Here is a 26,289-nt window from a genome sequence, read left to right on the forward strand (position 1 = left end):
GTTGCTGCCTAGGGCATTTGGTTATGTGTGTTGCTGGTGCCTGCCCAATGGGGCTGTTGCTGTGGTTTCCACCTCTCCTTTATGGGAGTGGCTGTGATCACATGCTCAGGTGTACAAGCATTGGTAGCCTTGGCCTTCACCTTGCCCCCTTGGGTCACATTATGTTCGGCCCTGAAGGCAGGGGTAAGCACCTTTGCTCAGCTGCGGATCACTGCCTGATTCCATGTTTTCACCCCACCCTTGCAGGAGGAGACTGTTTGTGGGAGGGCTGCAAGCCTTGGCTCCACAGGCCAGGCAAGACTGCGTGCCCATGCTCAGTAGCGGGACTCCACCTGTTCTGGGCTTTTGACTCCCCCCCCCCCCATGGGAGGAGCTGGCTTCCAAGTCAGGCCACAAGCCTTGGTTCCGTGGTTGGACAAGGCTGTGCTCCTGTGCCCTTGCTCAAGGGCCGGTCTCCACCCCTTCCAGGGTTCCCACCCTTCCCCTTGCAGTCTGGATTGCAGATGGCCTGTGGCTGGGCTTGACGACTTTTGCACATACCCTCCTCCCCAGCCGGGCAAGACTGAGCTCGCACCTGGGACTCAGTGGTGGTCAGCCAGCTTCTGCATCCTGCTGCCCCCCACCCTTGGGAAAGCCCTCAGCCATGTGGGTGGGGGTGCTGCAGCACAGACCCTAACACTCACTATTGTAGTCCTGAAAGCTCCCTCCTTCTAAGCGACTCTGCTCTGAGTGCCGTGGGAGAGCTTATTTGGCTGGTGTCCTGCTTCCCTTTGCTGGTATTGCTGTTTCCAGGGGAAATATTTATTTCAGATTTGGGGAGTGACTCATCCCAGGGGTTAGGGTGGCTGTCTCTCAAAATGTTTCTCCCTGTGCCTCCTAGATTACACTCTCTTCCTGGTACTCCAGACCTCTCCTCTCTCCCCATCCCCCTGAGCCCCAGGTGAGTGGTTGTGAGAGAGGTTTTTTGCATGGTCCCTTTAAGAAGAATCCTGGGTCTGAGAAATCAGTCTCTTTGTCACAAACAGTATCCTGTCTTGTTTCCAGCTAAATACTGTCGATATGCCTCTTCTAGCTTCTGGGGCTGCAGACTGGGGCTTTGTTCCTGTGACTAAGGACTCTCTCTCTGTTAAACTCACTTCCTGCCACATGAGTCTCTCCTGGCTGCTGTTTGCTCTGGGGAGCTGGGCAGCCCTCTCTGCGTTTCTACTTTTCCTACCAGTCTCAGTGTGGCTTCTTCAGTGTTCTTTGGTTGAAGAGTCCTCTTAGTTTAGTCCAAAGTTGGTTTTTCCAAATGATGGTTCTTAAAATTAGTTTGTAATCCACTTTGGTTCTGGGAGGTGGAAGTTGGTACGTCTGCCTACTCCATCACCATCTTGTCTTCCTCAAAAAAAATTCTTATCTGACTTTTTTAAATATGGCAATTTAGAGATTTTACTGGGGCTCTGAAGGACATTAGCATCTTTAGGAGTTAATTCCTAAAGCATTTTTGGAATATTTGACTTGTTAAAGAGGCACTACATAGTATGGAATAAATATAATTTTGAGATTCCTCTCTTCTCTGCCAATTGACAGTAACCACTGCATTCTGATTAGAAGTTACCATCATGCAGAGTTGAAAACAGTGTAAATTGAATTATTTTACCTTTCGTAGATAAAATGTTAGTATGTCAGCACTGTTCATAGTTCAATTCAGTCTACCTGCTACAAACTTCTCTTTGTTAGCTGTTATACACTCATCAACCATTCCTTTAAAAAGTATTGCCCAATAGAAATGATTGGCTATACTGATTGCAAATCTTATAGCACTGTATTGAATTGGAGAATTTCTTTGCATGTAGATCTAAGCTCTTTAGGAGTTTTCTAGAAACTAGCTGCAAAAGACTGTTTGATCTACACAAAACGCCATTTAGAAACCTACTGATTTAATATTATTGGGGTATCTCCACCCATTTTACTAGACAAGAAAGGTTGTCTTTTACTATAAAGAGATGAAAAGGAAACTAAACCAGTATTGCAGCTGCTGAAATGAATGTCTATCCTCAAGATAATTTCTAGACATCTAATAAGTACCTGATAAATATTTAATGATTCACTTAATTAAACATATATAAATAAACATAGTTTTTAAAAACCTATTTATATCTTAATTGAGATAAAACTATTTACAGCATGTGAGTCTCCATCTCCAAGAGAAGTTTCTAGAAAAATATTTTAAATTTTAATATGATATTTACTTACTATCATTTAGTATGTTATTGATAATTTGTATCTCATTTTGAGCATTATTAATAACGATTTAAATAAACATTATTCTTTTGGAAATCACTTGCCACATTTAGTATGATTTATTGAATGTCTTGGAACCAGAGACTGTTTGTGATGAGATTAATTCTCAGTTTTATTATGAAAATAGATGAGATGCAGCTTGATGTATTGGCAAAGAGAGCCAGACTGTGAATCAAAATACATGAATTTAATTCTTAGCTCATCCACTTAAAGTACAATATTGAGAAGCCGTTTGTCTTCTGAGAGCTTTGAGTTTTGTCATCCATATAAACCAGGGCTAATTTCATAGGAATAACTGTCCCTCAAGATTGTGGGGGGGGCTATACCTCGTAACTGAAAATCAGCTATAAATGTAAGTTTGCAGAAAGTAGGAGGTGATTCAGATGTTAGAGCATTTTACTTAATAGCAAAGTTTCATAGAGACACATTTCTCCCACAGATTGGCCCACACTTGTAGCATACACATGGTTTTCCACTGCAGCCATGCTCCGACCTTACTAATCCTGATCTCACTTAGCTAAAATAACTGGCTGGTGATATATATGTTTCAGTAGAAAAGAGTAGGCATGTAGGAAAAAAAATCTTCTTTTTACTGTTTCTTCTTCTTTAATCTTTTCTTTATTGTACCAGAGGATAATACTTTATTTCTAAACTGGAATTAAAAAAGATTCTTTGAACACAGCAATCTCAGGAAATCAGTAGCTTGAGCACTGTCTCCTGATTGTAAACGGCCAGGAATGATTATTCTTTTGTAATAGTGAGGTCTGCTCTAAGGTACTGACTTGGTTTTAAGTGTAAGTGGCTATAAAGTCATCAGCCCCTTTATGCAGCTAACTTACTAATAAAATTAGATACATTATGATTGAAATCTTTCAATAAAAAGTAAAATTGGAGCCAGCTCTAAGTTACAGGGTGATATATGTCACTAGAACAAAATGTTTCAAAGACTATCCATATTTTACAACACACCTTTATTGTAGTTGGCAATGGATGCTAATTTGAATATTCACTAAGCCTGATATAAAGGTAAGAGTGATTTCAAAGGGGTACAAACTCTGCTTTGCAGGGAAGCCAGAGTAAATGTATTGATATAATGTACTTAAGAACATATACTCAAAACCTTGGTGAAATAAAGTCACCTTTAATTTCTGAGACAGCAGTTGCTATTTGAAGATAACATGGTAGTTTTGCCTGGCTGAGGCTTAGGGCCAGTCTCGGTTGGTATTGCTTGATCAGTCAGGTGGCAGCAAAGTCTCACCTGGCCATCTGGGCTGGCCTCCACAAGGCTCAAACCAAAGGAAGAGTGAAGAATTTTGAGCTAGGCCAACAGGTTGCCCAGCTGTGGTGAAGTGTAGGAGCAGCACCACGAGCTCATGTTTAACAACTATCTTAGGGAGGAGGGACCCCAGATTTGTCACATTGGCAATTTTTGTAGCACAAATACTTCTACCTTGTCCAATTTCAAACTACCAATAGTTTGACAGCCTGCTCACAACATTTTTGAAAATCTAATAGGCAGCTCTCACATGTTTCTATAAGCTAGCTTGAGCACAATAATGAGCCAGTCTGGAGGAAGGAAAGAGAGGAACCCCACACCCCTACTGTGCCAACAAAGAAGACCGAGAGAAGAGATTACTCTCAAGTCCGGGAGTTGGTTAAAATGATGTAGGGAATTATTGCATCTTTTGCTTTGAAAAGTTGCGGAGGTTTGATCTCTCTCTATCACCTAGTGACATAACATCTCCAGCAAATTAGACATTGAGCACTATTGAGGGAGCTCAGAGACAAAAATGGGGCCATCAACATATGGGTTACTCATTAAAAAGAGGGTAAAAGTTTAACAGGATACACACCCCTTTTATTTTATGCTAAGAAATTGGGAAAGTAGGAAGAATGAGTTGGGTTGGTGGACTGGCTGAAGTGACTAGATCTAACCTGATACACAGCCGATATACAGGAGGAGGGAGGGCGAGGCTTTACTATAGTTGTGAACAGGAGCCAGTGAAGGTAGCACTGGGGAAAGTTATTAGGTAGAAGCTGTAATCCATGGAATAAGTAAATGTTGCTTTGAACTTACTTAGTGGAGTTTATGACCTCATTACATTTTCTATTTATGTTTAAACGCGAACTTCCAGTGTTAACAGGAACAGTCAGCTGGGGATTTTGTTAGGAGCACATAAGATGTAGCAGCTTATTAGCTGTCCAGGGAACTATATATAAAGCATCTTCATGAAAAAGGTGAAGGGACTAAGAAGTACAAATTGCCAGTTATTAAAATAGTCATGGGGATATAAAGTACAGCATAGGGAATATAATCAATAACATTGTAATAACTGTATAAGGTGTCAGATGGGTACTAGACTTACTGGGTGATCACTTTGTAAGGTATATAAGTGTATAATCACTATGTTGTACACTTGAAACTAATATAACATTGTATGACAACAGTCATTGTAAAATAATTTTTTTCAAAAAAGCATATTCATTTAAATATACTGTATTTTCCTAGTAACTAGAATTTTGAATTTTAGGTATTTGATCCTTAATAAGGGCTGATGTATATTGCTGATTAGCTTAGTTATATCACCATGGAAAATATAATGTTTAGCCCAATAATGAACATTTGGAAGTTTTTTGAGTTATAAACGATGTACAACAGACTATAACTTAAATGTACAATGTGAAGAGTGTTGGCATATGTATACACCAACACTCCAATCAAATTTGAACATGTACCCCATCCACCAAACGTTTCTCATACTTTTTTTCATCTATTCCTCCCTACCCCTGCATGTCAGCCTTCATTTCCAGGTAACTTCCTGGTATGCTTTCTGTCACTGTAGACTACTTTTCATTTCCTGGACTGGACTCTACATTGGGTACTCTTTTTGTGGTCTGGGTTTTTTCATCCAGCATGATTATTGTGAGATTGAGCTATGTGTTTTCAGGTATTAATAATTCATTCTTTTTTATCACCAAATAAAAGTAACAATATTCTATAGTATGCATACATAATTTGTTTATCCAGTCACCTCTGAAGGGACACTTAGATTGTTTTCAGTTTTGGGCTATTACATAAAGCTTCTATGAACACTGGTATACAAGTCTTTGTGTGGAAATAAGGTTTCATTGCTCATCAATAAATACATAGAAGTGAAATAGCTGGCTTTCATGGTGGGTATATGTGTACCTTTTGAGGAAACTACCAAATGGTTTTTCAAAGAAGTTGTATGTTTTACATTCCCACCAGTCATGTGTGAGAGTTCCAGTTACTATACTTCTTGCCAAACTCAGTATGGTTTGTCTTTTCAGTTTGAGTTATTATAGTGTCTATATAGTGGCATCTCATTGTAATTTTAATTTACATTTTTCTAGTAACTAATGATGTTGACCATCTTTTTATGTGTTGATCTTTCACTTGTCTAGCACTTTAAAAAAATTTATTGATTGATTTTACAGAGAAAGGAGAAAGAGGGATGGGGAGTGAGAAGTATCACCTCATAGTTGCTTCACTTTAGTTGTTCATTGGTTTGATTGCTTGTCATATGTGCCCTGACCAAGCAAGCTTAGGGTTTTGAACCAGGGACCTCTGCATTCCAGTTCGATGCTCTATCCACTACACCATCACAAGTCAGGGTGTCTAGCATCTTTGATGGAGTATATTCAGATCTTGTGCCCAGCTTTTAATTGGGTTGTTTGTCTTACCATTGAGTTTTAAGAGTTCTTTATATAATCTGGATACAAATTTTTTATCAAGTAAGTGCTGTGTAAATATTTTTCTAGTGTGTGTTTTGCATTTTCATTTTCTTTACAATGCTTTTTGAAAAGTAACCTTTGAATTTTGGTGAAGTTTAATTTAAAGACATTTTTTATAGTTTGTATATTTGTGCATAGATGTACAAAACCCAAGGTCATTAAGATTTTTTAATGTTTTCTTCTAGAACTTAATTCTAATTTTATTTCTTACATTTAACTGAATGGCACTGTTTGGATTCATATTTGTAGATGGAGTGAGGTAAGAGTTGAGGATTTTAAAAGTAGGTATCTATCTAATCATTTTAGCAACATTTGTTGAAAAGATTATTCTTTTTCCATTGAATTACCTTGTTGAAAAGCTTTATTGCTGGATTTTAAAATCTGTTATTAATTTATTTACCTGTCTTGACATAAATAAGATACTTTTTTATTATTGCAACACTGTAGTAAGTCCTAAAATCGGATAGTACAACTCTTCCAAATTTGTTGTTAATTTTCAAATTCTGTTGGCTACTCCAGATCTTTAAATTTTCATTTGAATTTTAAAATCAGCTTTTCTTTTTTTTTATGATTGAATTTATTGGGGTGACATTGGTTCACTGAACGATACAGGTTTCAAGCATACAACTCAAAAAAACATCAACTGCACTCTGCATCATGGGCCCACTGCCCCAAGCAAAGGCTCTTCCCATTCACATTCCCCTGCTTTGCCCAACTCCACCCACCCCCTGACCCCCACCCCCTGCCCCTCTGGTTATCACCACACTGCTGTATGGGGCTCTGCATTGTATAAACTTTCTCCCGTACTGAGCTTGCTGAAAGTTTTACTCAGGGCTGAATGTTGAATTAGGCTATATACTTTTTTCCTTTCATGTACTGAGATTATTATTTTAAAAATTCTATTATGATGAGTTGCATCAGTTGATTTTTAAAAATCAGCCTTTCATTCCTGAGATAAAACCTACTTGGTCAGAATGCCTTATCCTTTTTATATATTGCTGGATTCAACTTGCTAATATTTTGTTGAGGATTTTTGCATCTATTAATAAGAATATTGGTCTGTATTTTATTTTCTTTATTTTAATGTCTTTTTATGTTTTGGTATCAGAGTAACATTCTTTTTATAAAAAAAATCTGGGAAATATAGCCCTGTTTAATTTTTATAAGAGTGTTTCTATAAACTTTGTATTAATATTTCTCAAATGCTTAATGAAATTCTCTATTTAAGCCATTTGGGCATGGCATTTTCTTTGTTGGATGGATTTTGATGACAAATTCAATTTTGTTAACAGCTATCAGACTATTCAAGTCATTGCTTTCTTCTTAAGAGAGCTCTGGGGAGGTTTTGCCCTTCAAGGAATATGTCCATTGCATCTGTGTTGTATTCTTTGGCATAAAGTTGTTATTAAACACTGCTCACAAAATTAGGGGATCAGGGAACATGCAGATACTCCAGTACTTCCAGCCTTCTGTATAATGCATTTTCACCAATGAAATAAAAGTTGGTTTTGCATCTCATTTGCATAATTGAACAACTTTATTTGACTTGTCATTTGCTTTTCTGATATTCCTGTTTAATAAAAATCAAATGTTTCTTTTTTTTTAATCACTTCATATCATTTTGAAATACCCCCTATTTTTTTTGAGCAGTATATTTTTAATACCTGTAGAATTGTTAGTGCTGCAACCTCTCTCATTGGTCACATATTGATCATTTGTGTATTCTCTCTTTTTTACCTGATCAGTGTGGCAAGATGTTTATCAATTTTATTTATTTTTCAATGAGTCAACTTTCAATTTTATTGATGATTTTCTATTTTATCAATTTATGCTTTTACCCTGTCATTTTTTTTTTCTTCATGGTAACATTTCTTGCTTAGAAATCTACTTTGATATGAATATGACCACTCTAGCTTCATTTTAATTAGTTCTACTGTGTTACATCTTTTTCTGTCATTTTACTTTTAACATTTATTTATATGAAATAGATTTCTTGAATATGATATATGATTAGTTCTTGTTTTTTAAAAATTCAATCTGACATTCTCTGCCTTTTAATTTGTATATTTAGATTATTTACATTTAATGTGATTACTGGGTTTAAATCTACCATTTTGTTTTCTATTTATATTTGCTATCTCTTTGTTCTCTTTCCCTCTTTTTCTGCTTGCTTTGGGATTAAATAATTTTATTTTGACATGTTAACACTTTTTATAGTTTTGTTTGTTTTTACTGGTTGCCTTTAGGAGACCACTATTCATTTTGTTCTTATCATAGTTCACTTTTAAGTCATTTATACCACTTCTATTCTCCTATCTCAATGCCCCTTTCTGGCCTTTGTTCTATAACTATTCATTTCTATAACCATGCATTTATTTCTATATATATTATAAACTCCCCAATATATTATTGTTATATTTATTTTAAATAGTCAATTATCTATTAAAGGGACCTAGAAAAATAAGAAAAAGCCTGTTGTATATATTTACATATTAACTATTCCCAGTGATCTTCATTACTTTCTGTCAATCCAGTTTTCAATCTGGTTTCATTTTTCTTCTTCCTGAAGAACTAACTTCCTTTAGCATGCCTTGTACTCAGGTTTCCTGGTATGAATTCTTTCAGGCTTCACATATCTGAAAGAGTTTGTATTTTACCTTCATTTTTTGTAAGGTGAGCTGAGCATAGAATTCTTTGTTGATAGTTTCCCCAAACCCTGTTCTGTATTTTAATGATGTTGTTTTACTGCCTTCTGACTTGCATTGTTTCTCATAAGAAGTCTGCTGTAATGTTTCTTTGTTTCTATGTGTATAATGTCTTTTCTCTAACTACTTTTAAGATTTTCTCTTTATTAATGGTTTAAAGAAATTTTATTATGTGTTTTAGTGTAATTTCCGCCTGATTTTTGTGCTTTGGGTTTGTTGAGCTTCTTGGATCTGTGGGTTTATAATTTTCATTAGATTTGGAAAATTTTCCACTATTATTATTTCAGAAAAAAAATTTTGTCTGTTCTCTCTTGCTAGGCCCATAATTTCACATATATTAGGCAACTTGAGGTCTCATAACTGAATGATTCTCCGTAGATTTTTCATTCAGTCTGTCTTGCAGAGGATTTCTGGGTATCCACCATCATGTGGAGACCTGCAGTCTTTGCTCCAGCTGGGAAGTATCACACTTAGACAAAGCTTTAGGGCTCGTGTATACAACTTTTAAGATGCTTGGTGTACTGGGACTAGTCTTAGGGCCCACAAGCATGAACTAAGTCTGTTAGGATTGGAAGCTTGGGTGCAAGTAAAGCTATTTTTAATCTTTTTATGGTAGCTCTTCACTTTGCTGCTTCTTTAGTATTTAACTATTTTTTTCAAGATTTTTTAAAGCTATTCTTAACTAGGCCAATGGGAAGCAAGGGAAAATATTTTTGATTAGCCTTGGCAGCAATATAAAGAGAGAGAAACAGCCAAAAGGTAGATAAATTTCAGGGGCAAAGGAGTTGCTTGTTTGACTACCTTCTTCACATCTAACAAATATCTCCTTTTTGTTTTCAATTATTTTTTATTTATTGAGTTTTAGGGAAAGAGACATCAATTTGTTGTTCTACTTATTTATGCATTCACTGGTTAATTTTTGTATGTTCCCTGACCAGGAATCAAACCTACAATTTTGGCATATCAGGATGATGCTCTAACAAACAGAGCAACCTGGTCAAGGCCAAATACCTCCTTTCTGAGATAACTTTGGAGGATCTGCATTTTGCTGTATAGGGATGGGAGACAGATTTTCCTGACAAAATTCTTTACTGTCCTCTTACTTCCCTAAGTCCTTACCAACATATACTCTACCTCCTTGTTGCAGACCCTTGCTCTCAAATAGCTTACAACTAATGCCTAAGGTATTAATTGAGACAAAATTCAAGGGGTTTTTTTTCACCCAAAAAGATATTTGCATTTTAAATAACTGTTCAAGACTAAAGGCTATTCTGTGATGAAAGGAATTACTACTTAATGATGGAATTTTAGGTAGAAGGGAATCTATTGGGGACTGGGATCCTGGCAAACTGTATCACTGTGTCTATAGGGATGCCAGTATACATCTCTCTTACTGATTCCAATCTGATTTTTAATGTACTGTGCTGAATTAAAATATAAGGTGATTATTTGGGGAAAATTTTATCTATGCATCACAAGGCAAATCTATCAACTTAGACTCTGAAAAAAATGATAAACTATATTATGGCAAACATCTATAAAAATATATTTATTTGTCAATGAGTTAAGGGTAAGATTAAATGGCCATAAGAAATGAATGTGAGTTGGTATGCTGTCATAGCTTGTTTGTAATACTAGATGTGACTTATGATATGTACAAATTACACATTCCTAAATCAGTATAATAATTCTTTGTGAATTGTGTGTTCCTGAAAGTTTTGAAACGGGTAGATATTTACTTATTTCTCCTTCATCTTAGAAAAGATTTAGAGGATTAAAATGAATATATTTTAAAAATGTCCTTTAGAACATGTATGTGTTTGTTTAGCAGTATGTGAGATCTTTATTTTCTAACTTCATTAACATTTGACTCTTAGGTATTCAGAGGATGACTATCTGCAGATTATCACAGATATACAGAGCTGTCCATGGACACGACAAATAGAAGAATATGAGAGTTTTAGGTAAAAGTTTTCTTCATAATTAATATGAGATAAAGAAAATGTACATTTGTTTTGTAGGGACAATAGCAACATGTCGCTAAAAAGAAAAATAGAGGGAGCCAAGTGACACTCAGGCGATTTCCTCTGAGACCCTCCCCTGAGCACACAGCACTCCACCCGTCACTTACATAGACATTTGTAATTTTGTTCCTGGAACTAATGATAAAACTCCATAGTTTAAAAAGGAAGCTTCTGTTATGCTTTTTATTATGTTTTAGAGGGCATTGCTTCTTCTTTGTACCATGTGTATTTGGTGTTTGTTTATTTTGTAAGTAAAATGTAATAAACATTAGGAATGTTTGGAAAAATAGAGGGGAAAAAGTCATCCATAATCTCATCACTCTAGCACAAAAACTGTACTTTTCTGCACATTTTCTTACTGTTTTTCTCATTATCTTGCCAATACCAGCAACATTCAGGAGCGAGAGCTGTTCTAAATAATAGCCCGAGGAGGAGTCGTCAACCTAACAGGGCCAGGTTGTCAGTTGACAATCATAGAGCTGTCCTGTGCTTGGAGAATTTGGAGCCTACCCAGACAGAGATAAATTATGTTAAAATAATATGCTGCAGGGTGTGCGTGGATACTTATCCAACAGCTGCTCACGTCAGGGAGCACGGTCGTAGTCTCTGTGCTTGCCGTCTACATGGCTCTGCTTTGCTTTGCCCATGCTCTGATTTTTTGCTGTGCATCAACACAGGTTTTGTTTTATGCCAAGCTTTTTGGAAAATTATATTATAATCTGTAAATGTTTTTATTTCTACTGGTTCATATATATTTTCAAAGTTTACTTAAAGCATTCTGTCTTGTAAAAATCTTATTAAGGACACTTTGCTTTCCCCTACGATTCTCTAAGAAGTGTCTGCTGCTCGCTGTCTTTCCTGTGGGAAGGTGCTGTGGCTCTGCTGTCCCACCTTCCGTCGGTGTACACTGCAGTCACTGGACCAGCTGCCCTCGGTTCTGCTGCTATTTTCAGTGAGGTCCTGGTCAGCTCACCTTGGGTAGAGAAGTGACTTCCTGATTGGGTTAAAGCTGAAAGTGAATATCTTCCCTCCAATCAGTAGACATGTGGATGTTGTAACCTCCTGTAGGATTCCATTAAGCATCTTTCCTGTCACTTCAGGATGAGGTGTGGGAAAGGGGGTTCCTGTTTAATGATTACATTTCCAAGGTGTTTTATGCTACAGTCTGTTATACAGGGTGGGGCAAAAATAGGTTTATAGTTGTTCCTATGAATAGTACTACAATAATTGATAAACGATAATACAAGAATAAACTGTGTTTTGTGTACTCACATTATAAACCTATTTTTGCCCCACCATGTGTTCTGAGTGTGTCCCCTCAAAAGTCATAAATTGAAACCAAATCCACAATGTGATAGTTATTTGGAGGTGGGTCTTTTGGAAGGTGATTAAGTTATTAGGGTAGAGCCCCCATGAATGAGACTGATGATTTTATAAAAGAGACCCCTGACTCAGAGGCAGATTAAAGTCGGTTGAGGCCCTGGGCACAGAAGAAAATATTGGGCCCCTTAAAAAAAAAAGAGAAAGGGAAAATAAAAATACATGTTAACCATATTTCTAAATAAGTAAAAAATATTATGTACTAATAATGTTAAAATTGCACATATGAAACCAAACTTGGTGTCATTAGAAAAAGTGTAAAGTTGGGGTTTTGCGGGGCCCTTCAGAAGTTGGGGCCCAGGGTGTGCGCCCAGTGCGCCTGCCATTAAATCTGCCTCTGCCCTGACTGCTCTCACAAGCCTTCTACCATGTGATGACACAGCAAGAAGACAGATGTCGCCTGACCTGTGGTGGCACAGTGGATAAAGCGTCAACCTGGAAATGCTGAGGTCGCCGGTTCGAAACCCTGGGCTTGCCTGGTCAAGGCACATATGGGAGTTGATGCTTCCAGCTCCTCCCCCCCTACTCTCTCTGTCTCTCCTTTCTCTCTCTCTGTCTCTCCCTCTCCTCTCTAAAAAGAAGAATAAATAAAAAAAAATTAAAAAAAAAAAAGAAGACAGATGTCTGTGAACCAGGAAGTGGGTCCTCACCAGACATCAAATCTGCCAGCTCCTTGATCTTGGACTTCCCAGGTTCCAGAACTGTAAGAATAAATTCTGTTGTTTATAAGCTGCCCAGTCATAGTATACTCTTATAGCAGGTCAAACAGACGAAGACACAGTACTACTTGAGACTAGATGGGAGAGATCTTAGAGACAGGGAGACCAGCTAGAATGTTGCACAGGCAACTGTAAACTAACCGGTCCCAGGGTCAAAGAGTGACAAAAGAGTCTGGTTCTGAGAGAGCTCCCTACGTGTGCAGAATAGGCAAAAAAGGAAGTGGAAGATATTGAGGTCTTGAGCTATTGAGAATCAATCCAAGATAATTATCTAGAAAGACTAGAGGAGTAGTGACACCAGTAATCAAAGCCAGGGGAAGGGAGTGACTTCTGGCTCTCAAGCTGATTCACACCAAGCCTCTAAGAACAATATGAACAAAAGAAAGCATACTCAACACCTGCTTGAGGGCCTCGGGGAGCTGCTACCATGGCAGAGAGAACTAACAGAAGGTCTGGAAGAAGGGGAGACTGAAGGGGGTGAGCCTATCGTCTGGAGCTGCCTCTTCTCTAGAAGGTCACACACAGTGTTGTGTTCAATCAAGAAAAGAATTCTCTTTAAAAGCATTTTCTTTCCTTTTTTTTCCCTTTAAAATAAAAATCAGGAGTCTCTTCAAATCCAAAACTGCATGAGAGTCACTAGTTAGAAATTATGATGGATAGAAGCTGAATAGATATAGATGGTGCGGAGATAGAATGGCCATTTTCTGTTTCGTATTGTCTTGGTAGAAAAAGTGCATCAGTACCATGGTGGTCACCTGATGGCCCATGTCTCCCCTCAGGCTCTGTTAATCTGCGATCAAAATACTTATTGCTTATTGTCATTCAAGAGAACAGTCACAGTAATATTTATTCACTTAAATATTTTTTTATTGTAATGTTCTTTTTATGGGTATATTAGTAAACTAAATTTCATAAACCCTCAACAGGAGTCTATGCAAGTTAAGTCATCATAAACTGCCCACTTTCCTAAGTTTTGCTAATACAGCTAGCCAAATCTGGAGAGTTCCTGGCTTATTTATAAAGCTGATATTATAGAAATGTCTCCTAGTATTACAGATATGAAGTAGCTAAATCATTTTCAATTATATTTATTTTCATCATCTTATACTAAATTGAAAAAAATGTAAGCCTTAAAAAAGGAGTAATATTTTTTAGGAGGAATTGCAAAAGTTACATTAAATTCTGAGCAGTATGAGTAGGTGAATATTTTCTTTTTGTTAAGTGAGAGACAGGGAGGCAGTCAGACAGACTCCCACATGCACCAGACTGGAATCCACCCAGCAAGCCCACTCGGGGGTGATGCTCTGCCCATCTAGGGCTGCTGCTCCATTGCTCCGAATGGAGCTATTTTAGTGCCTGAGGGGGAGGTCATGGAGCCATCCTCAGCACCCAGGGCCAAATTGCTCCAACCAGGGCTGTAGGAGGAGAAGAGCGAGAGAGAGAAAGAAAGAAAGAGAGCGAAGGGGGAGGGGTAGAAAAGGAGATGGTCGCTTCTCCTGTGTGCCCTGACCTATAATTGAACCTGGTGGGACCTCTACACTCAGGGCCAATGCTCTACCACTGAACCAACTGGCCAGGGAGTGAATGTTTTCTAAATCCATCTGCAACCTGATTGTCAAAACTCTCAACAACTGATAACTAATGGCTATTTGAAAATTATGGGACATCTGCGGTTACATGATATAAAAATAAGAGCTTTTATGAATTCTTCTTTTTTATTTTTCAGTGAGAGGAGGAAAGCAGAGAAAGACTCCTGCATGCACCCCTACTGGGATCCACCTGGCAAGTCCACTAGGGGGCGTTGTTCTGCCCATCTGGGCTGCTGCTCCATTGCATCCAGAGCTATTTTTAGCACCTGAGGTGGAGGCCATAGAACCATCCTTAGCACCTGGGGCCAACTCACTCTTATTGAGCCTTGGCTACAGGAGAGGAGGAGAAGAGAGAGAGAGAAGAGAGAGAAGCGAGAGGGGAAGTGTGTAGATGCAGATGGGCACTTCTTCTGTGTGCCCTGACCGGGAATCGAACGCAGGACACGCACACTCTGGGTGACGCTCTACCGCTGAGCCAACGAGCCAGGGCCTGAATTATTATTCTTAAATGAACATGCCATTTGCTAGCGGAAGTGGTACTTTTTTTTTTTAACATTTGTTTAGGGTTTACCACATCCAAGCACAGGAGACTCTTTAGCCTGGTACAGTGCAGGGTGCAACATAGGACCCGAGTAAATATATACTAAATGAATGGATGCGTGAAAGTAAACAAGAAAAATGCAAGTTTTTCTTATTAACCTCAAAGAAATTGTTGTCAGTTTGAAGATACAAAAATAAAACTAAATATGTATGACTTAGTATCAAAATGAGTGATTTATACAAATACCACAATTTATCAATGCATGATCACTGTGAGATACAATTTCTTGAAAGGTTTCACGGAAAGGGGCAGGACTTGTGCTGAAACGCTGAGGAGGGGTAGTAAGGAAGGGAGGGAGCAATATGGAGTAGTGATGAGGCCAGGAATAAACATGAAATAAGTTTCAGGACCAGCTTCACTAAAGCAGTGAACTTATTCTAGAGGGTGCATGGGGTAAAGGGGCTTCTTATAAGGGTGATCCTGATGGTACACAGGGCTCTGACCATCCGAGTAAAGTCCACAGGCTTTTGGTAGATACGCAGAACCCAATGAAGGTATTTCTAGCACGGGAATCACATGATGGATTTATTTTAGAGAATGTATTGGTCAGCAAAATTTTATTTAAAGTCTTAGAAGGAAATGAGTAGACTGATGGAGGTGAAGCGGTCCAGGGCACATTGTAGAAAGGTGACTGTAGATTGATGAAGATCTAAAACATCAATCGTAGCTATAAAAATATCAAGGAAGGGACACTTAGCAGTGAACTTCTTGCGTTCAAGGTCTGTTTTATTTTTATCACCACTGCTCATCACACAGATGGTACCCAATAAATAGCTGTTGTATATACATGACTGAAGACTCGGCAGGACTTAGTTGGTTAGTGATTCCTAGTTTGCTAATTGAAGAGAGGAAGAAGTAGTGGTTCTATTGACAAGTGGAAAGATCTTAGAGGGAAATTGCTTTGAGAATCTGGATCTGTTCTGGACAGGCCGTGTTTGAGCTGCCGTTGGGACAACCGGAGGCAGAAGACATTTTCTCTGTGTGGGGTAAATTTAAATGTTAAGAGAAGATGAACTTTTCTGAAGGAGAAAAGTGAGTGCTGTTTAAAGTTATTTTATGTAAGAAAGATGGCCCTTTAAAAGCTTGCCTTCTCAGCAATCTGTTTGCTCCCCACTTAGAGTTTATCCTCTTTATATAGATTATTAAGCTTTTACTCACTCAGCACTTAGTTGTGCATCTGAGAACTGGTAGCTGGGGTTTGGGCCCCTAACCTTTCACAGCCCTTCCCTAGCAACAGCTGAGGTCCACATCAGTGGTTTTATGAGGCCTTGAAATTGTATGTGATATCATATGTTTCTTGGAAAAAGACCCTTACCTTTCATCAGATTCTCAAGGAGCCTAGGACCCCTGAATGAATTCAAATACCTGTAGTTCTAAGAATGCTTCTGAGCCTGAGGCCCGTCTGCTCTGAGATTGTGCTGTTTGTTTCGCCTCCCCTGCAGGCATGGCACTGCTATCAGAAGCCTAGGTGTGACCCTACCTCAGATTTATCCCTCCCTAGCATCTAGACATTCTAAATTTCAGTAATGAAGTAGTATTTTTGTGAGATATTAGGTGAACCTAGTTAAAGAGATATTTAATCCTTTGAGTAGGGAGTTTTTTTCATGCTCGCTGACCCCCAGGAGTGAGTTATTTTTCAAAAAATGAAATTAGTTCTAGTTCCAGTTTCAGTTTTATTAACTTAAAATCATGTTTGTTTGATAACCAATTTATGGAAACAAGAAGAACATACATTTGCTTTTTTTAAATGTTGCCTTACACATTTTTAAAATAGAAATTTTTGTATGATCATACTCTGGATGGTCAGGAGGCGCAAGGGCATACACGAGTGTTTGTACTACTCAAAGGGTTAAGTAAGCGTTGAAGATGTCCTACACCCTGATTTTTTCTTGTCATTTAATTTTATTTACATGTTGTTGTATAAAGTTAAAAATGTTGAGATGTCTGACTTCTTTCAAAATCATAATTAGTTCTATTTCAGTTTTTTTTTCTTAAACACAAACTGATACATGTAATAATTTGTGGAAAATCTACCTGGATTTCAGTTTAAGCAATTTTAATAGGGTGGTTGTATGTTTAATTTTATAAGAAACTGCCCAATTATTTTCCAAAATAAGTGTAACATTTTACATTCCAAGAAACAATGTATAAGAATTCCTGTTGTCCTATATCCACATCAACATTTGTTGTTGTCAGATCTTTGAATTTTAGCCTGACTCCTACCTATCACATGGTATTTTCAATTTACATATTCTTGATAAGTAATAACATTTAGCATCTTTCCCTGTGTTTAATGGCCATCCATATTTCTTTTTTTTATATGTCTGTTCAAGTAGTTAACCTGTGTTTTATTGAATGTCTGCTTTTTACTAATTGGTTTGTAGTTCTTTTTTATTTTTTACCTTTTGACCCTCTTTAGTTAAAGAAATTATTGCTCTTCATATTCTCTTCCTCTTATTTTTAGAGACTGATGGATAATTATTTGCTTGAAATCAGATTATTTGAGAATTACATAGAGATTCTTAAATTTAAATATGATAGGAAAACATCCCTCTTCTTTCTTACTCTACTTCACCTTGAAAGCTCCTTGAAAGCTCTAGAAACTTCTGGTAAGCAGGTTTTATCCAAGCAGAAGATCTTTGAGCTTCAATAATTAAGTCTTTGATTCCCTAGGTAGCTTACACGGTAATTACTGCATTAACTTTCATGAATTGTTTTCTAAATTAAAGGAAATGTGTTCATTTGTGCAATCAATTGCTGAAAACAAGTAGGTACACAAGCAGCAGGGATTAATTTTCACTTTCCTTTCACCTTTTCCCAGAAATACTCATACCATTAATTTGGTTTTTGTTTTCTTTTGGACCCTCTAATACCACTTGATTTCTTTAGATCTCCCCATGTTTCACGCATGTGAGTTTGAATCCAAAAGGACTATTATCAGTCACATATCTATTGAAAACATAGCAGCAGAAAACAATGCTGGCATGTAAATGCACATGTACATTTTAACATTCATATGTTCTGGCCATTTTGCTCAGTGGTAGAGCATTGGCCTGGTGTGTGGATTTATTATCCCGGGTTTGATTCCTGGTCAGGGCATACAGGAGAAGTGACCATCTGCTCCCCCCGCCCCATTTTCTCTCTCTTTTTCTCTTCTCCTTTCCTTCCTGCTGCCATGGCTTGATTGGCTTGAGCCAGTTGGCCCCAGGCACTGAGGATGGCTCCATGGCCTCTGCCTCAGGTGCTAAAAAAATGGCTCCAGTTGCAATATAGCAATGGTCCTAGATGGGTAGAGCATTACCCCCAAGTGGGCTTGCCTGGTGGATACAAGTCGGGGGCACATGCAGGAGTCTTTCTCTCTGCCTTTCCTCCTCTCACTGAGAAAAAAAGGAAAAAAAAGACTCTTGAGTGAGATGCCTTTAAAATTACTTGTAAGACATATTCTGTGTCTGATGACTTTGTTACAGATAACTATCACAGGGCAGCAGTTTTATTAAATATTGAATTATCCCTTCAGGTTTGATTAAATTAAAATTTCTTAAAAGTTATACCTTTGTTTTTTGTGTGTGTGTGTTGCATATATGGAAAAAGTTTCCAATGCTGTATTAGTAGAATCATTGATATCTCTAAAATAACAACTAAGGCGTTACTTTCATTTTTATTTGAGTTCCTTGGAAAAAATACAGTATAAATAAAATATATGTTAATTTTTATTATATGACATTGACATGATTAAAACAGTGATGTTTAATGATTTAGCTGTATGAAATTGTAATAATTCTGCAAAGAAATAGATGAATAAGTTAATATTTTTTGAGAAATCATAGAACCGAGCAATCAAACTCCACTTAATCAACAATATTTTCAGCTGTTTTCTGATATAGTTCTTCAAAAGCAATAGTTATGGTTTGATTTGGGTTAGCATTTTGTGAGATTACACTTTCCCCATTCAGTCAACACTGACTGAGCACTGTTATGTCTGAGGCATTTTATTTTATAGCACAGATTTCTTGGAGAAAAGCAAAAATCATCTGTATTAGACCATCTTTATTTCTCTGAGCAGAGTTCTCCTCCTCCTTATATCTTTTAAGTGTTTGCTGTTTACGATTCATACAGGGTGACTATGATAATGGCTCAAAGAAATACATATTTTTTTTGTAAATCTAAGAAGATGTGTGCACTTTATGGTCAGTGTTTGGGTCAGTTGTCAAATTGAAAAAGCTTCTTTTCCTCATTTCCTCTGCCCTCAGACCATTTTTCACTGTTAAGATCCTGTCATATCATCTGTTTGTCATGCCATATGGCATGCCTGTGTGTTTAGAAAAGCAACAGACACCACACCATGTCATTATGCCTGCCGTATTTAATAATAGAAACTGCTCTTATGCATTTAGGGACTGGTTCTTCAGTCTTCAGAATGTAAGCTTTGCCATAAAAATACATTTAACACAAATGAGATTTACTGATCTTTATTTTCTTTATTTTTTTTCTTTCCTGTGACAGAGACAGAGAGAGACAGATAGGGACAGACAGACAGGAAGGGAGAGAGATGAGAAGCATCAACTCTTTGTTGCAGCATCTTAGTTGTTCATTGATTGCTTTCTCATATGTGCCCTGACCAGGGGTCTACAGCAGACCAAGTGACTCCTTGCTCAAGCCAATGACTTTAGGCTCAAGCTGGTGAACCTTGCTCAAACCAGATTAGCCCGCGCTCAAGCTGGCAACCTCAGGGTTTTGAACCTGGGTCCTCCGCATCCCAGTCTGATGCTCTGTCCACTGTACCACTGCCTGGTCAGTTCACTGATCTTCTAAATTTTATTTCAAAATGTATCTCTGAAGTTGTACTCAGTATTAACTATATTGTTTTATGCTCCTGTGTCAGATAGGGCTCCTTCTTGACTGCCTTTCAAGCCCTCTGTTCCTTATTGCATAGCTAGCTGTGTCTTCATTGGTACCTTACAAGGTTTAAACACTGATAGAAGGTCTCATCATAAGAGCTGTCTTTGGTATTTCAACATTGTTCCTTTACTTCTGAGTTTACATCTTAATTGCCTTCCTGTCCTTTGCTTTGGCAATTGTGCTTTTTTATATTTTATTTTACCCTTGATTTAGTTATTATGTTCTACTCAAATACATGAGCTGATCATTTATGAACTTAAAAACATCACTGCACACGTTAGCCAAGGGAAAAACTCAGCTATCTGAGTTGCTGACTGAATTTGGTCTTCATTCTGTTTCTTAGCCTGAAACTGGTGCTAATTCTGTATTGAATGGTGAGTTACATAACTCCTGGACTTTTCTATGGCTGCCAAGTTATGGAGCAGAACTTTGAGTAGGTTGGAATATAGCTAGGATGAACCCTCAGCAAGTTTGCAAAGTATGTGAACATTCATTCCTGTATTTTATATTTCACATATATTTCAAGATACAGATGCTAGGTTTCCCACCTTCCTTTTTTGATCTGTAAACTGTCGTACCTTCTTTGCCTTTCTCTTCTCAGTGCAGTGCCACCAGGGGCCAGGGACACCACGTGATGTCAAGTTTCCATGTTCCCAAGTGTTTTCTCCTTCATCCTCCTTCAAAACTCCAGTTTCTTTGTGCCAGACCTCCAGTGGCATGCCATGTACTAATTAATGTTAAGATGTGAATGATCAATGGCTCTTCTTAATGTCCTATCTTTCATTCTAACTGGATTCATTAAAGATAATCACTGAAGTCTGACTTCCAAATTCTGAATGTATAATAAATACATCCCACCTTCCTAAGTTGGTGAGAGAGCCGGAAAGCTGAAGATGCAACTTCTCTGTGTGATTAGTGTCATAAATTAACCTGAACCAGGGATAACTATCAATGTCCCATCCTACATTTCACTATGATGTCAGCCCAGTAGTCACACACACACACTAACAACAGATCCCCTCTGGGTTTCTGGAATTTCTCCCGACATCCAATCTCTTGGATGGCTGTGTTTTAATTTAGACACAGGCATGTTGCTAAAACAAAGTACTGTTATCTGAAACCCCTAACTCTTCTGATCTTTTGGGGCTGAAACAATGTTTTCATGCCTTTAGAATCCCTGTAACTCAGTGCAATTCTTAGATGATTGTATTCTTAATAACAAACTATTCCTTTAGTTTGAAACATACATTCATTATGAGCCAATTAATTCTAAAATTTCGGTATTTTAGCAGGTCATCTGATTTTATTTTTTATTTCACTTCATAAATGACTCTTTCTTTCTGCTACCTAGCAAAACTAGAAAGAGCCATCTCTGCGTGTTCTGTCTTCCATCCACATCTTGCAGTATTTCAATTGTGGTCAGCAGTGACCCCACATTGCTAAATTCAAGAGATATTTTCCATTCCCTTTTTGTTCGACTTCTCACCCTTATCAGTATTTTGAATTTATAGCCCATTGATAGATTCTCATATTTGGTTTCCGAGTCCCTCTGTCTGACCTCTCAGCTCTTTCCTTCTCATACCCATATCAGTCCATCCTCAGGTCCTGTTTGTATATCTGAAATCTCTCTCTGGAACATAGGACTCTCTTCTGGCATGTAGGCGGCACTCCATGACTGAATATGTTTGCTGACAATTGCTTTGTCATTACCTCACCTTGAATAGCTGTGATGACCTGCACCCTAGTCATCTGCACCATGTTGGTGTCACCTTCATCCATTTTCAACACAACAGCCAAGTGGATAATTTCTCCTAATGGAAATTGGACTATGGCCTCTGGCCACAACTCACTTCCACCACTGCAACCTCCACCCCAAAAACTTAGAATCTTTTTAAAAATTATTACTACATTCAAAATCAAAACTAAACTCCCTCAAGGCCCCGTGTTGCCTGTCCACTACCTAATTCTCTGATCTCAGGGCACACCACACTCTTCCTGGCTCTTTTTGCTCCTCCTATGTTGGCTGTGTACTTCATCAAATGTACTAGTTTGCTTCAGCCACAAGCATTGACAATGCTGTGGTCCCTTCTGCCTCCTTGTTTCCCCTAGTTAATGTGCACTAATCTTTCAGTTCCCAATTGGTCACTTCTTCAGGAAGGCCTTCCCTGAACAACCTGACAATTGCCGTTGTCCTAGAACAGGAGTCGGGAAACTTTTTGGCTGAAAGAGCCATGAACACCACATGTTTTAAAATGTAATTCTGTGAGAGCCATACAACGACCTGTGTATGTTACGCATTATCCAATAAAAATTTGGTGTTGTCTCGGAGGACAGCTGTGATTGGCTCCAGCCACGACCAACCATGAACATGAGCAGTAGGAAATAAATGGATTGTAATATATAAGAATGTTTTATATTTTTAATGTTGTTTTTTTTTATTAAAGATTTGTCTGTAAGCCAGATGCAGCCATCAAAAGAGCCACATCTGGCTCACAAGTCATCCTTTCCTGACCCCTGTCCTAGAATGAGATTCTCCTTCATAACACTGATCACAGGATGAATTTCCATTTTGCATGTGTGATTAATGTATAAACCTGGATAATATGTGACCCATGTATTTTATGGAGTGAAAAACAATGATGGGAAAATTTTTTCATCAGGAGGAACCCAGAATCTTTCTAGGTGGTTCCAAAAATGGGTCGAGTATAGGAACAACAGGTTGGAAAACATAGTCAAGTTTCTGGGCTCAGGAGCATAGGCTCAGTTTCAGTTGATTCCGTGCATCTTATTATTGACCTTTCTTGTCTGTTTTTTATAGTCTTTGATTTTTATTTTAAATTTGGTCTCCCCTATGAGTGGCTGATTCCCACTAGAACATTTTTTTTAGGTGAGATGAGAAGAGCAGTGGGACAGACTCCTGCATGCTTCCCAACCATGATACACCTGACAAACCCATCTGGGGCCAGTGCTCGAGGACCAAGCTATTTTTAGCACCTGTCCTCAGTGCCCCCTGGGCCATACTCAAACCAATGGAGCTATTGCCTACAGGAGGGAAAGAGATAGAGAAGGGGAATAGGAAAGGGTGGAGAAGCAGATGGTCACTTCCCTGTGTGCCCTGACTGGGAATTGAACCCAGGACATCCATAGGCCGGGCTGACACTCTATCTACTGAGCCACCAGCAAGGGCCTAGAACATCTTAAAAGCAACATTTTACCTTTGACAAGGAGCATTTGGGCAGTTGTTATTTGTAGTGTCACCATTATTACTATTAGGCTAAGCCACTACTCCCAGTCTCTTTATCAGTAAAATGGAGATAATACATCCTCCATGAGTTTTTAATGAATATTTAATATGTAAAATGTTCAGTTCAAAGTCTGTTATATGTTCAAGTCTCAATAAACTATTGCTGCTTTTATTATCTCCAATTTAATTCACTTTCCTAACTTACAATTAATATTTTACTAAAAATAGTTTAAACTCTTGGTATCTGTAATAAATATAGCAATTTCCCGAGTAGCAATGAAGCTGTAATCAGTTCCGTTCCAAACCTCTGCCTGGCAAGGAGTGTAAACATCTCCCAGCCCGACTGAGGCTTCTGTGGTGCATGCCATGTGGATTATCCCATGCATTTGATAAGGACCAGCACTTCCTATTGAGTTTGTTCCATCTGAGCTGTCTTTGATCTTTTCTGGATGGAAAGCTGGTCACAGAGAACAGAAAATATTAAGCTTCAACCTCCTAGGTTACAATCTTCCTGTATTCTATTTGCTGTAGAAAAGGTCTTACCTTTATCTGAACAATCTGTAGCTTGTTCCCCCTCCCAATCCCCTTTTCAAGATGGCTGGTCAAATCAGGTTTGGCAGCATGCTCTGAGGTCCAAGGAAGAATGCCTTAAAATTACCTGAAAAAAAATTTTTTTTTTTAATAATTTTATTTTTTTAATGGGGTGACATCAATAAATCAGGATACATATATTCAAAGATAACAAGTCCAAGGTATCTTGTCGTTCAATTAAGATGCATACCTGTCACCCAAAGTCAGATTGTCCTCTGTCACCTTCTATCTTGTTTTCTTAGTGCCCCTCCCCCTCCCCCTTTCCCTTCCCCATTCCCCCCTCCCCCCCATAACCACCACACTCTTATCAATGTCTCTTAGTTTCACTTTTATGTCCCACCTCCGTATGAAATAATGCAGTTCCTGGTTTTTTCTGATTTACTTATTTCACTTCGTATCATGTTATCAAGATCCCACCATTTTGCTGTAAATGTTCTGATGTCATCATTTCTTATGGCTGAGTAGTATTCCATAGTGTATATGTGCCACATCTTCTTTATCCAGTCATCTATTGACGGGCTTTTTGGTTGTTTCCATGTCCTGGCCACTGTGAACAATGCTGCAATAAACATGGGGCTGCATGTGTCTTTACGTATCAATGTTTCTGAGTTTTGGGGGTATATACCCAGTAGAGGGATTGCTGGGTCATAAGGTAGTTCTATTTTCAGTTTTTTGAGGAACCACCATACTTTCTTCCATAATGGTTGTACTACTTTACATTCCCACCAACAGTGTATGAGGGTTCCTTTTTCTCCACAGCCTCTCCAACATTTGCTATTACCTGTCTTGCTAATAATAGCTAATCGAACAGGTGTGAGGTGGTATCTCATTGCTGTTTTGATTTGCATTTCTCTAATAGCTAAAGAAGATGAGCATCTTTTCATATATCTGTTGGCCATTTGTATTTCTTCCTGGGAGAAGTGTCTGTTCATATCCTCTTCCCATTTTTTTATGGGATTGTTTGTTTGTTTGTTGTTGAGTTTTATGAGTTCTTTGTATATTTTGGATATTAGGCGCTTATCTGAGCTGTTGTTTGAAAATATCATTTCCCATTTAGTTGGCTTTCTGTTTATTTTGTTCTCAGTTTCTCTTGCTGAGCAAAAACTTCTTAGTCTGATGTAGTCCCATTCATTAATTTTTCCTTCACTTCTCTTGCCATTGGAGTCAAATTCATAAAATGCTCTTTAAAACCCAGGGCCATGAGTTGAGTACTTATGTCTTCTTCTATGTACTTAATTGTTTCAGGTCTTATGTTTAGATCTTTGATCCATTTTGAGTTAATTTTTGTACAGGGAGAGAGACTGTAGTCCAGTTTCATTCTTTTGCATGTGGCTTTCCAGTTTTCCCAGCACCATTTATTGAAGAGGCTTTCTTTTCTCCATTGTGTGTTCTTGGCCCCTTTATCAAAAATTATTTGACTATATATATGTGGTTTTATTTCTGGACTTTCTATTCTGTTCCATTGGTCTGAGTGTCTATTTTTCTGCCAATACCATGCTGTTTTGATTGTCGTGGCCCTATAATAGAGTTTGAAGTCAGGTATTGTAATGCCCCAGCTTCATTCTTTTTCTTTAGGATTGCTTTGGCTATTCGGGGTTTTTTATAGTTCCATATAAATCTGATGATTTTTTGCTCTATTTCTTTAAAAAACGTCATTGGAAGTTTGATGGGAATTGCATTGAATTTGTATATTGCTTTGGGTAATATAGCCATCTTGATTATATTTATTCTTCCTAGCCAAGAACAAGGTATATTCTTCCATCTCATTATATCTTTTTCAATTTCCCTTAACAATGGTTTATAGTTTTCATTATATAAGTCCTTTACATTCTTTGTTATGTTTATTCCTAAGTATTTTATTTTTTTTGTTGCAATCGTGAAGGGGATTATTCTTTTGAGTTCCTTCTCAGTTGTTTCATTGTTGGCATATAGAAAGGCTATTGACTTCTGAATGTTAATTTTGTATCCTGCGACCTTACTGTATTGGCTTATTGTTTCTAGTAGTCTTTTGTGGATTCTTTGGGGTTTTCGATGTATAGGATCATATCATCTGCAAAAAGTGATACCTTTACTTCTTCTTTTCCGATATGGATGCCTTTTATTTCTTTGTCTTGTCTGATTGCTGTGGCAAGAACCTCTAGTACCACATTAAATAAGAGTGGAGAGAGTGGACAACCCTGTCTTGTTCCTGATTTAAGGGGGAAAGCCTTCAGTTTAGTGCCATTTAACATGATGTTAGCTGATGGTTTATCATATATGGCCTTTATCATGTTGAGATATTTTCCTTCTATACCCATTTTGTTGAGAGTCTTAAACATAAAATTGTGTTGTATTTTATTGAAAGCCTTTTCTGCATCTATTGATAAGATCATGTGGTTTTTGTTCTTTGTTTTGTTTATATGGTGTATTACGTTAACCGTTTTACGTATGTTGAACCATCCTTGAGATTCTGGGATGAATCCCACTTGATCATGATGTATTATTTTTTTAATATG

The 26,289-nt window shown here is 37.8% G+C and overlaps 1 protein-coding gene across 2 annotated transcripts in view; it reads left to right on the top strand.

Annotated features, from left to right (window-relative positions):
- The window catches only part of ST8SIA6 (ST8 alpha-N-acetyl-neuraminide alpha-2,8-sialyltransferase 6), a 202,935-nt gene that overhangs the window by 130,296 nt on the left and 46,350 nt on the right, over positions 1-26,289 (top strand). The window contains exon 4 of one of the 2 annotated variants that reach the window (XM_066280791.1): positions 10,625-10,711. The exons of the other annotated variant lie outside the window; for it this stretch is intronic. Coding sequence (XP_066136888.1) covers positions 10,625-10,711 — 87 coding nt within the window. The remainder of the gene's footprint in view (positions 1-10,624; positions 10,712-26,289) is intronic. 2 annotated transcript variants of the gene reach the window in all.

Source organism: Saccopteryx bilineata, chromosome 5 (genome assembly GCF_036850765.1).
Source record: "Saccopteryx bilineata isolate mSacBil1 chromosome 5, mSacBil1_pri_phased_curated, whole genome shotgun sequence".
Lineage (NCBI taxonomy): Eukaryota > Metazoa > Chordata > Mammalia > Chiroptera > Emballonuridae > Saccopteryx > Saccopteryx bilineata.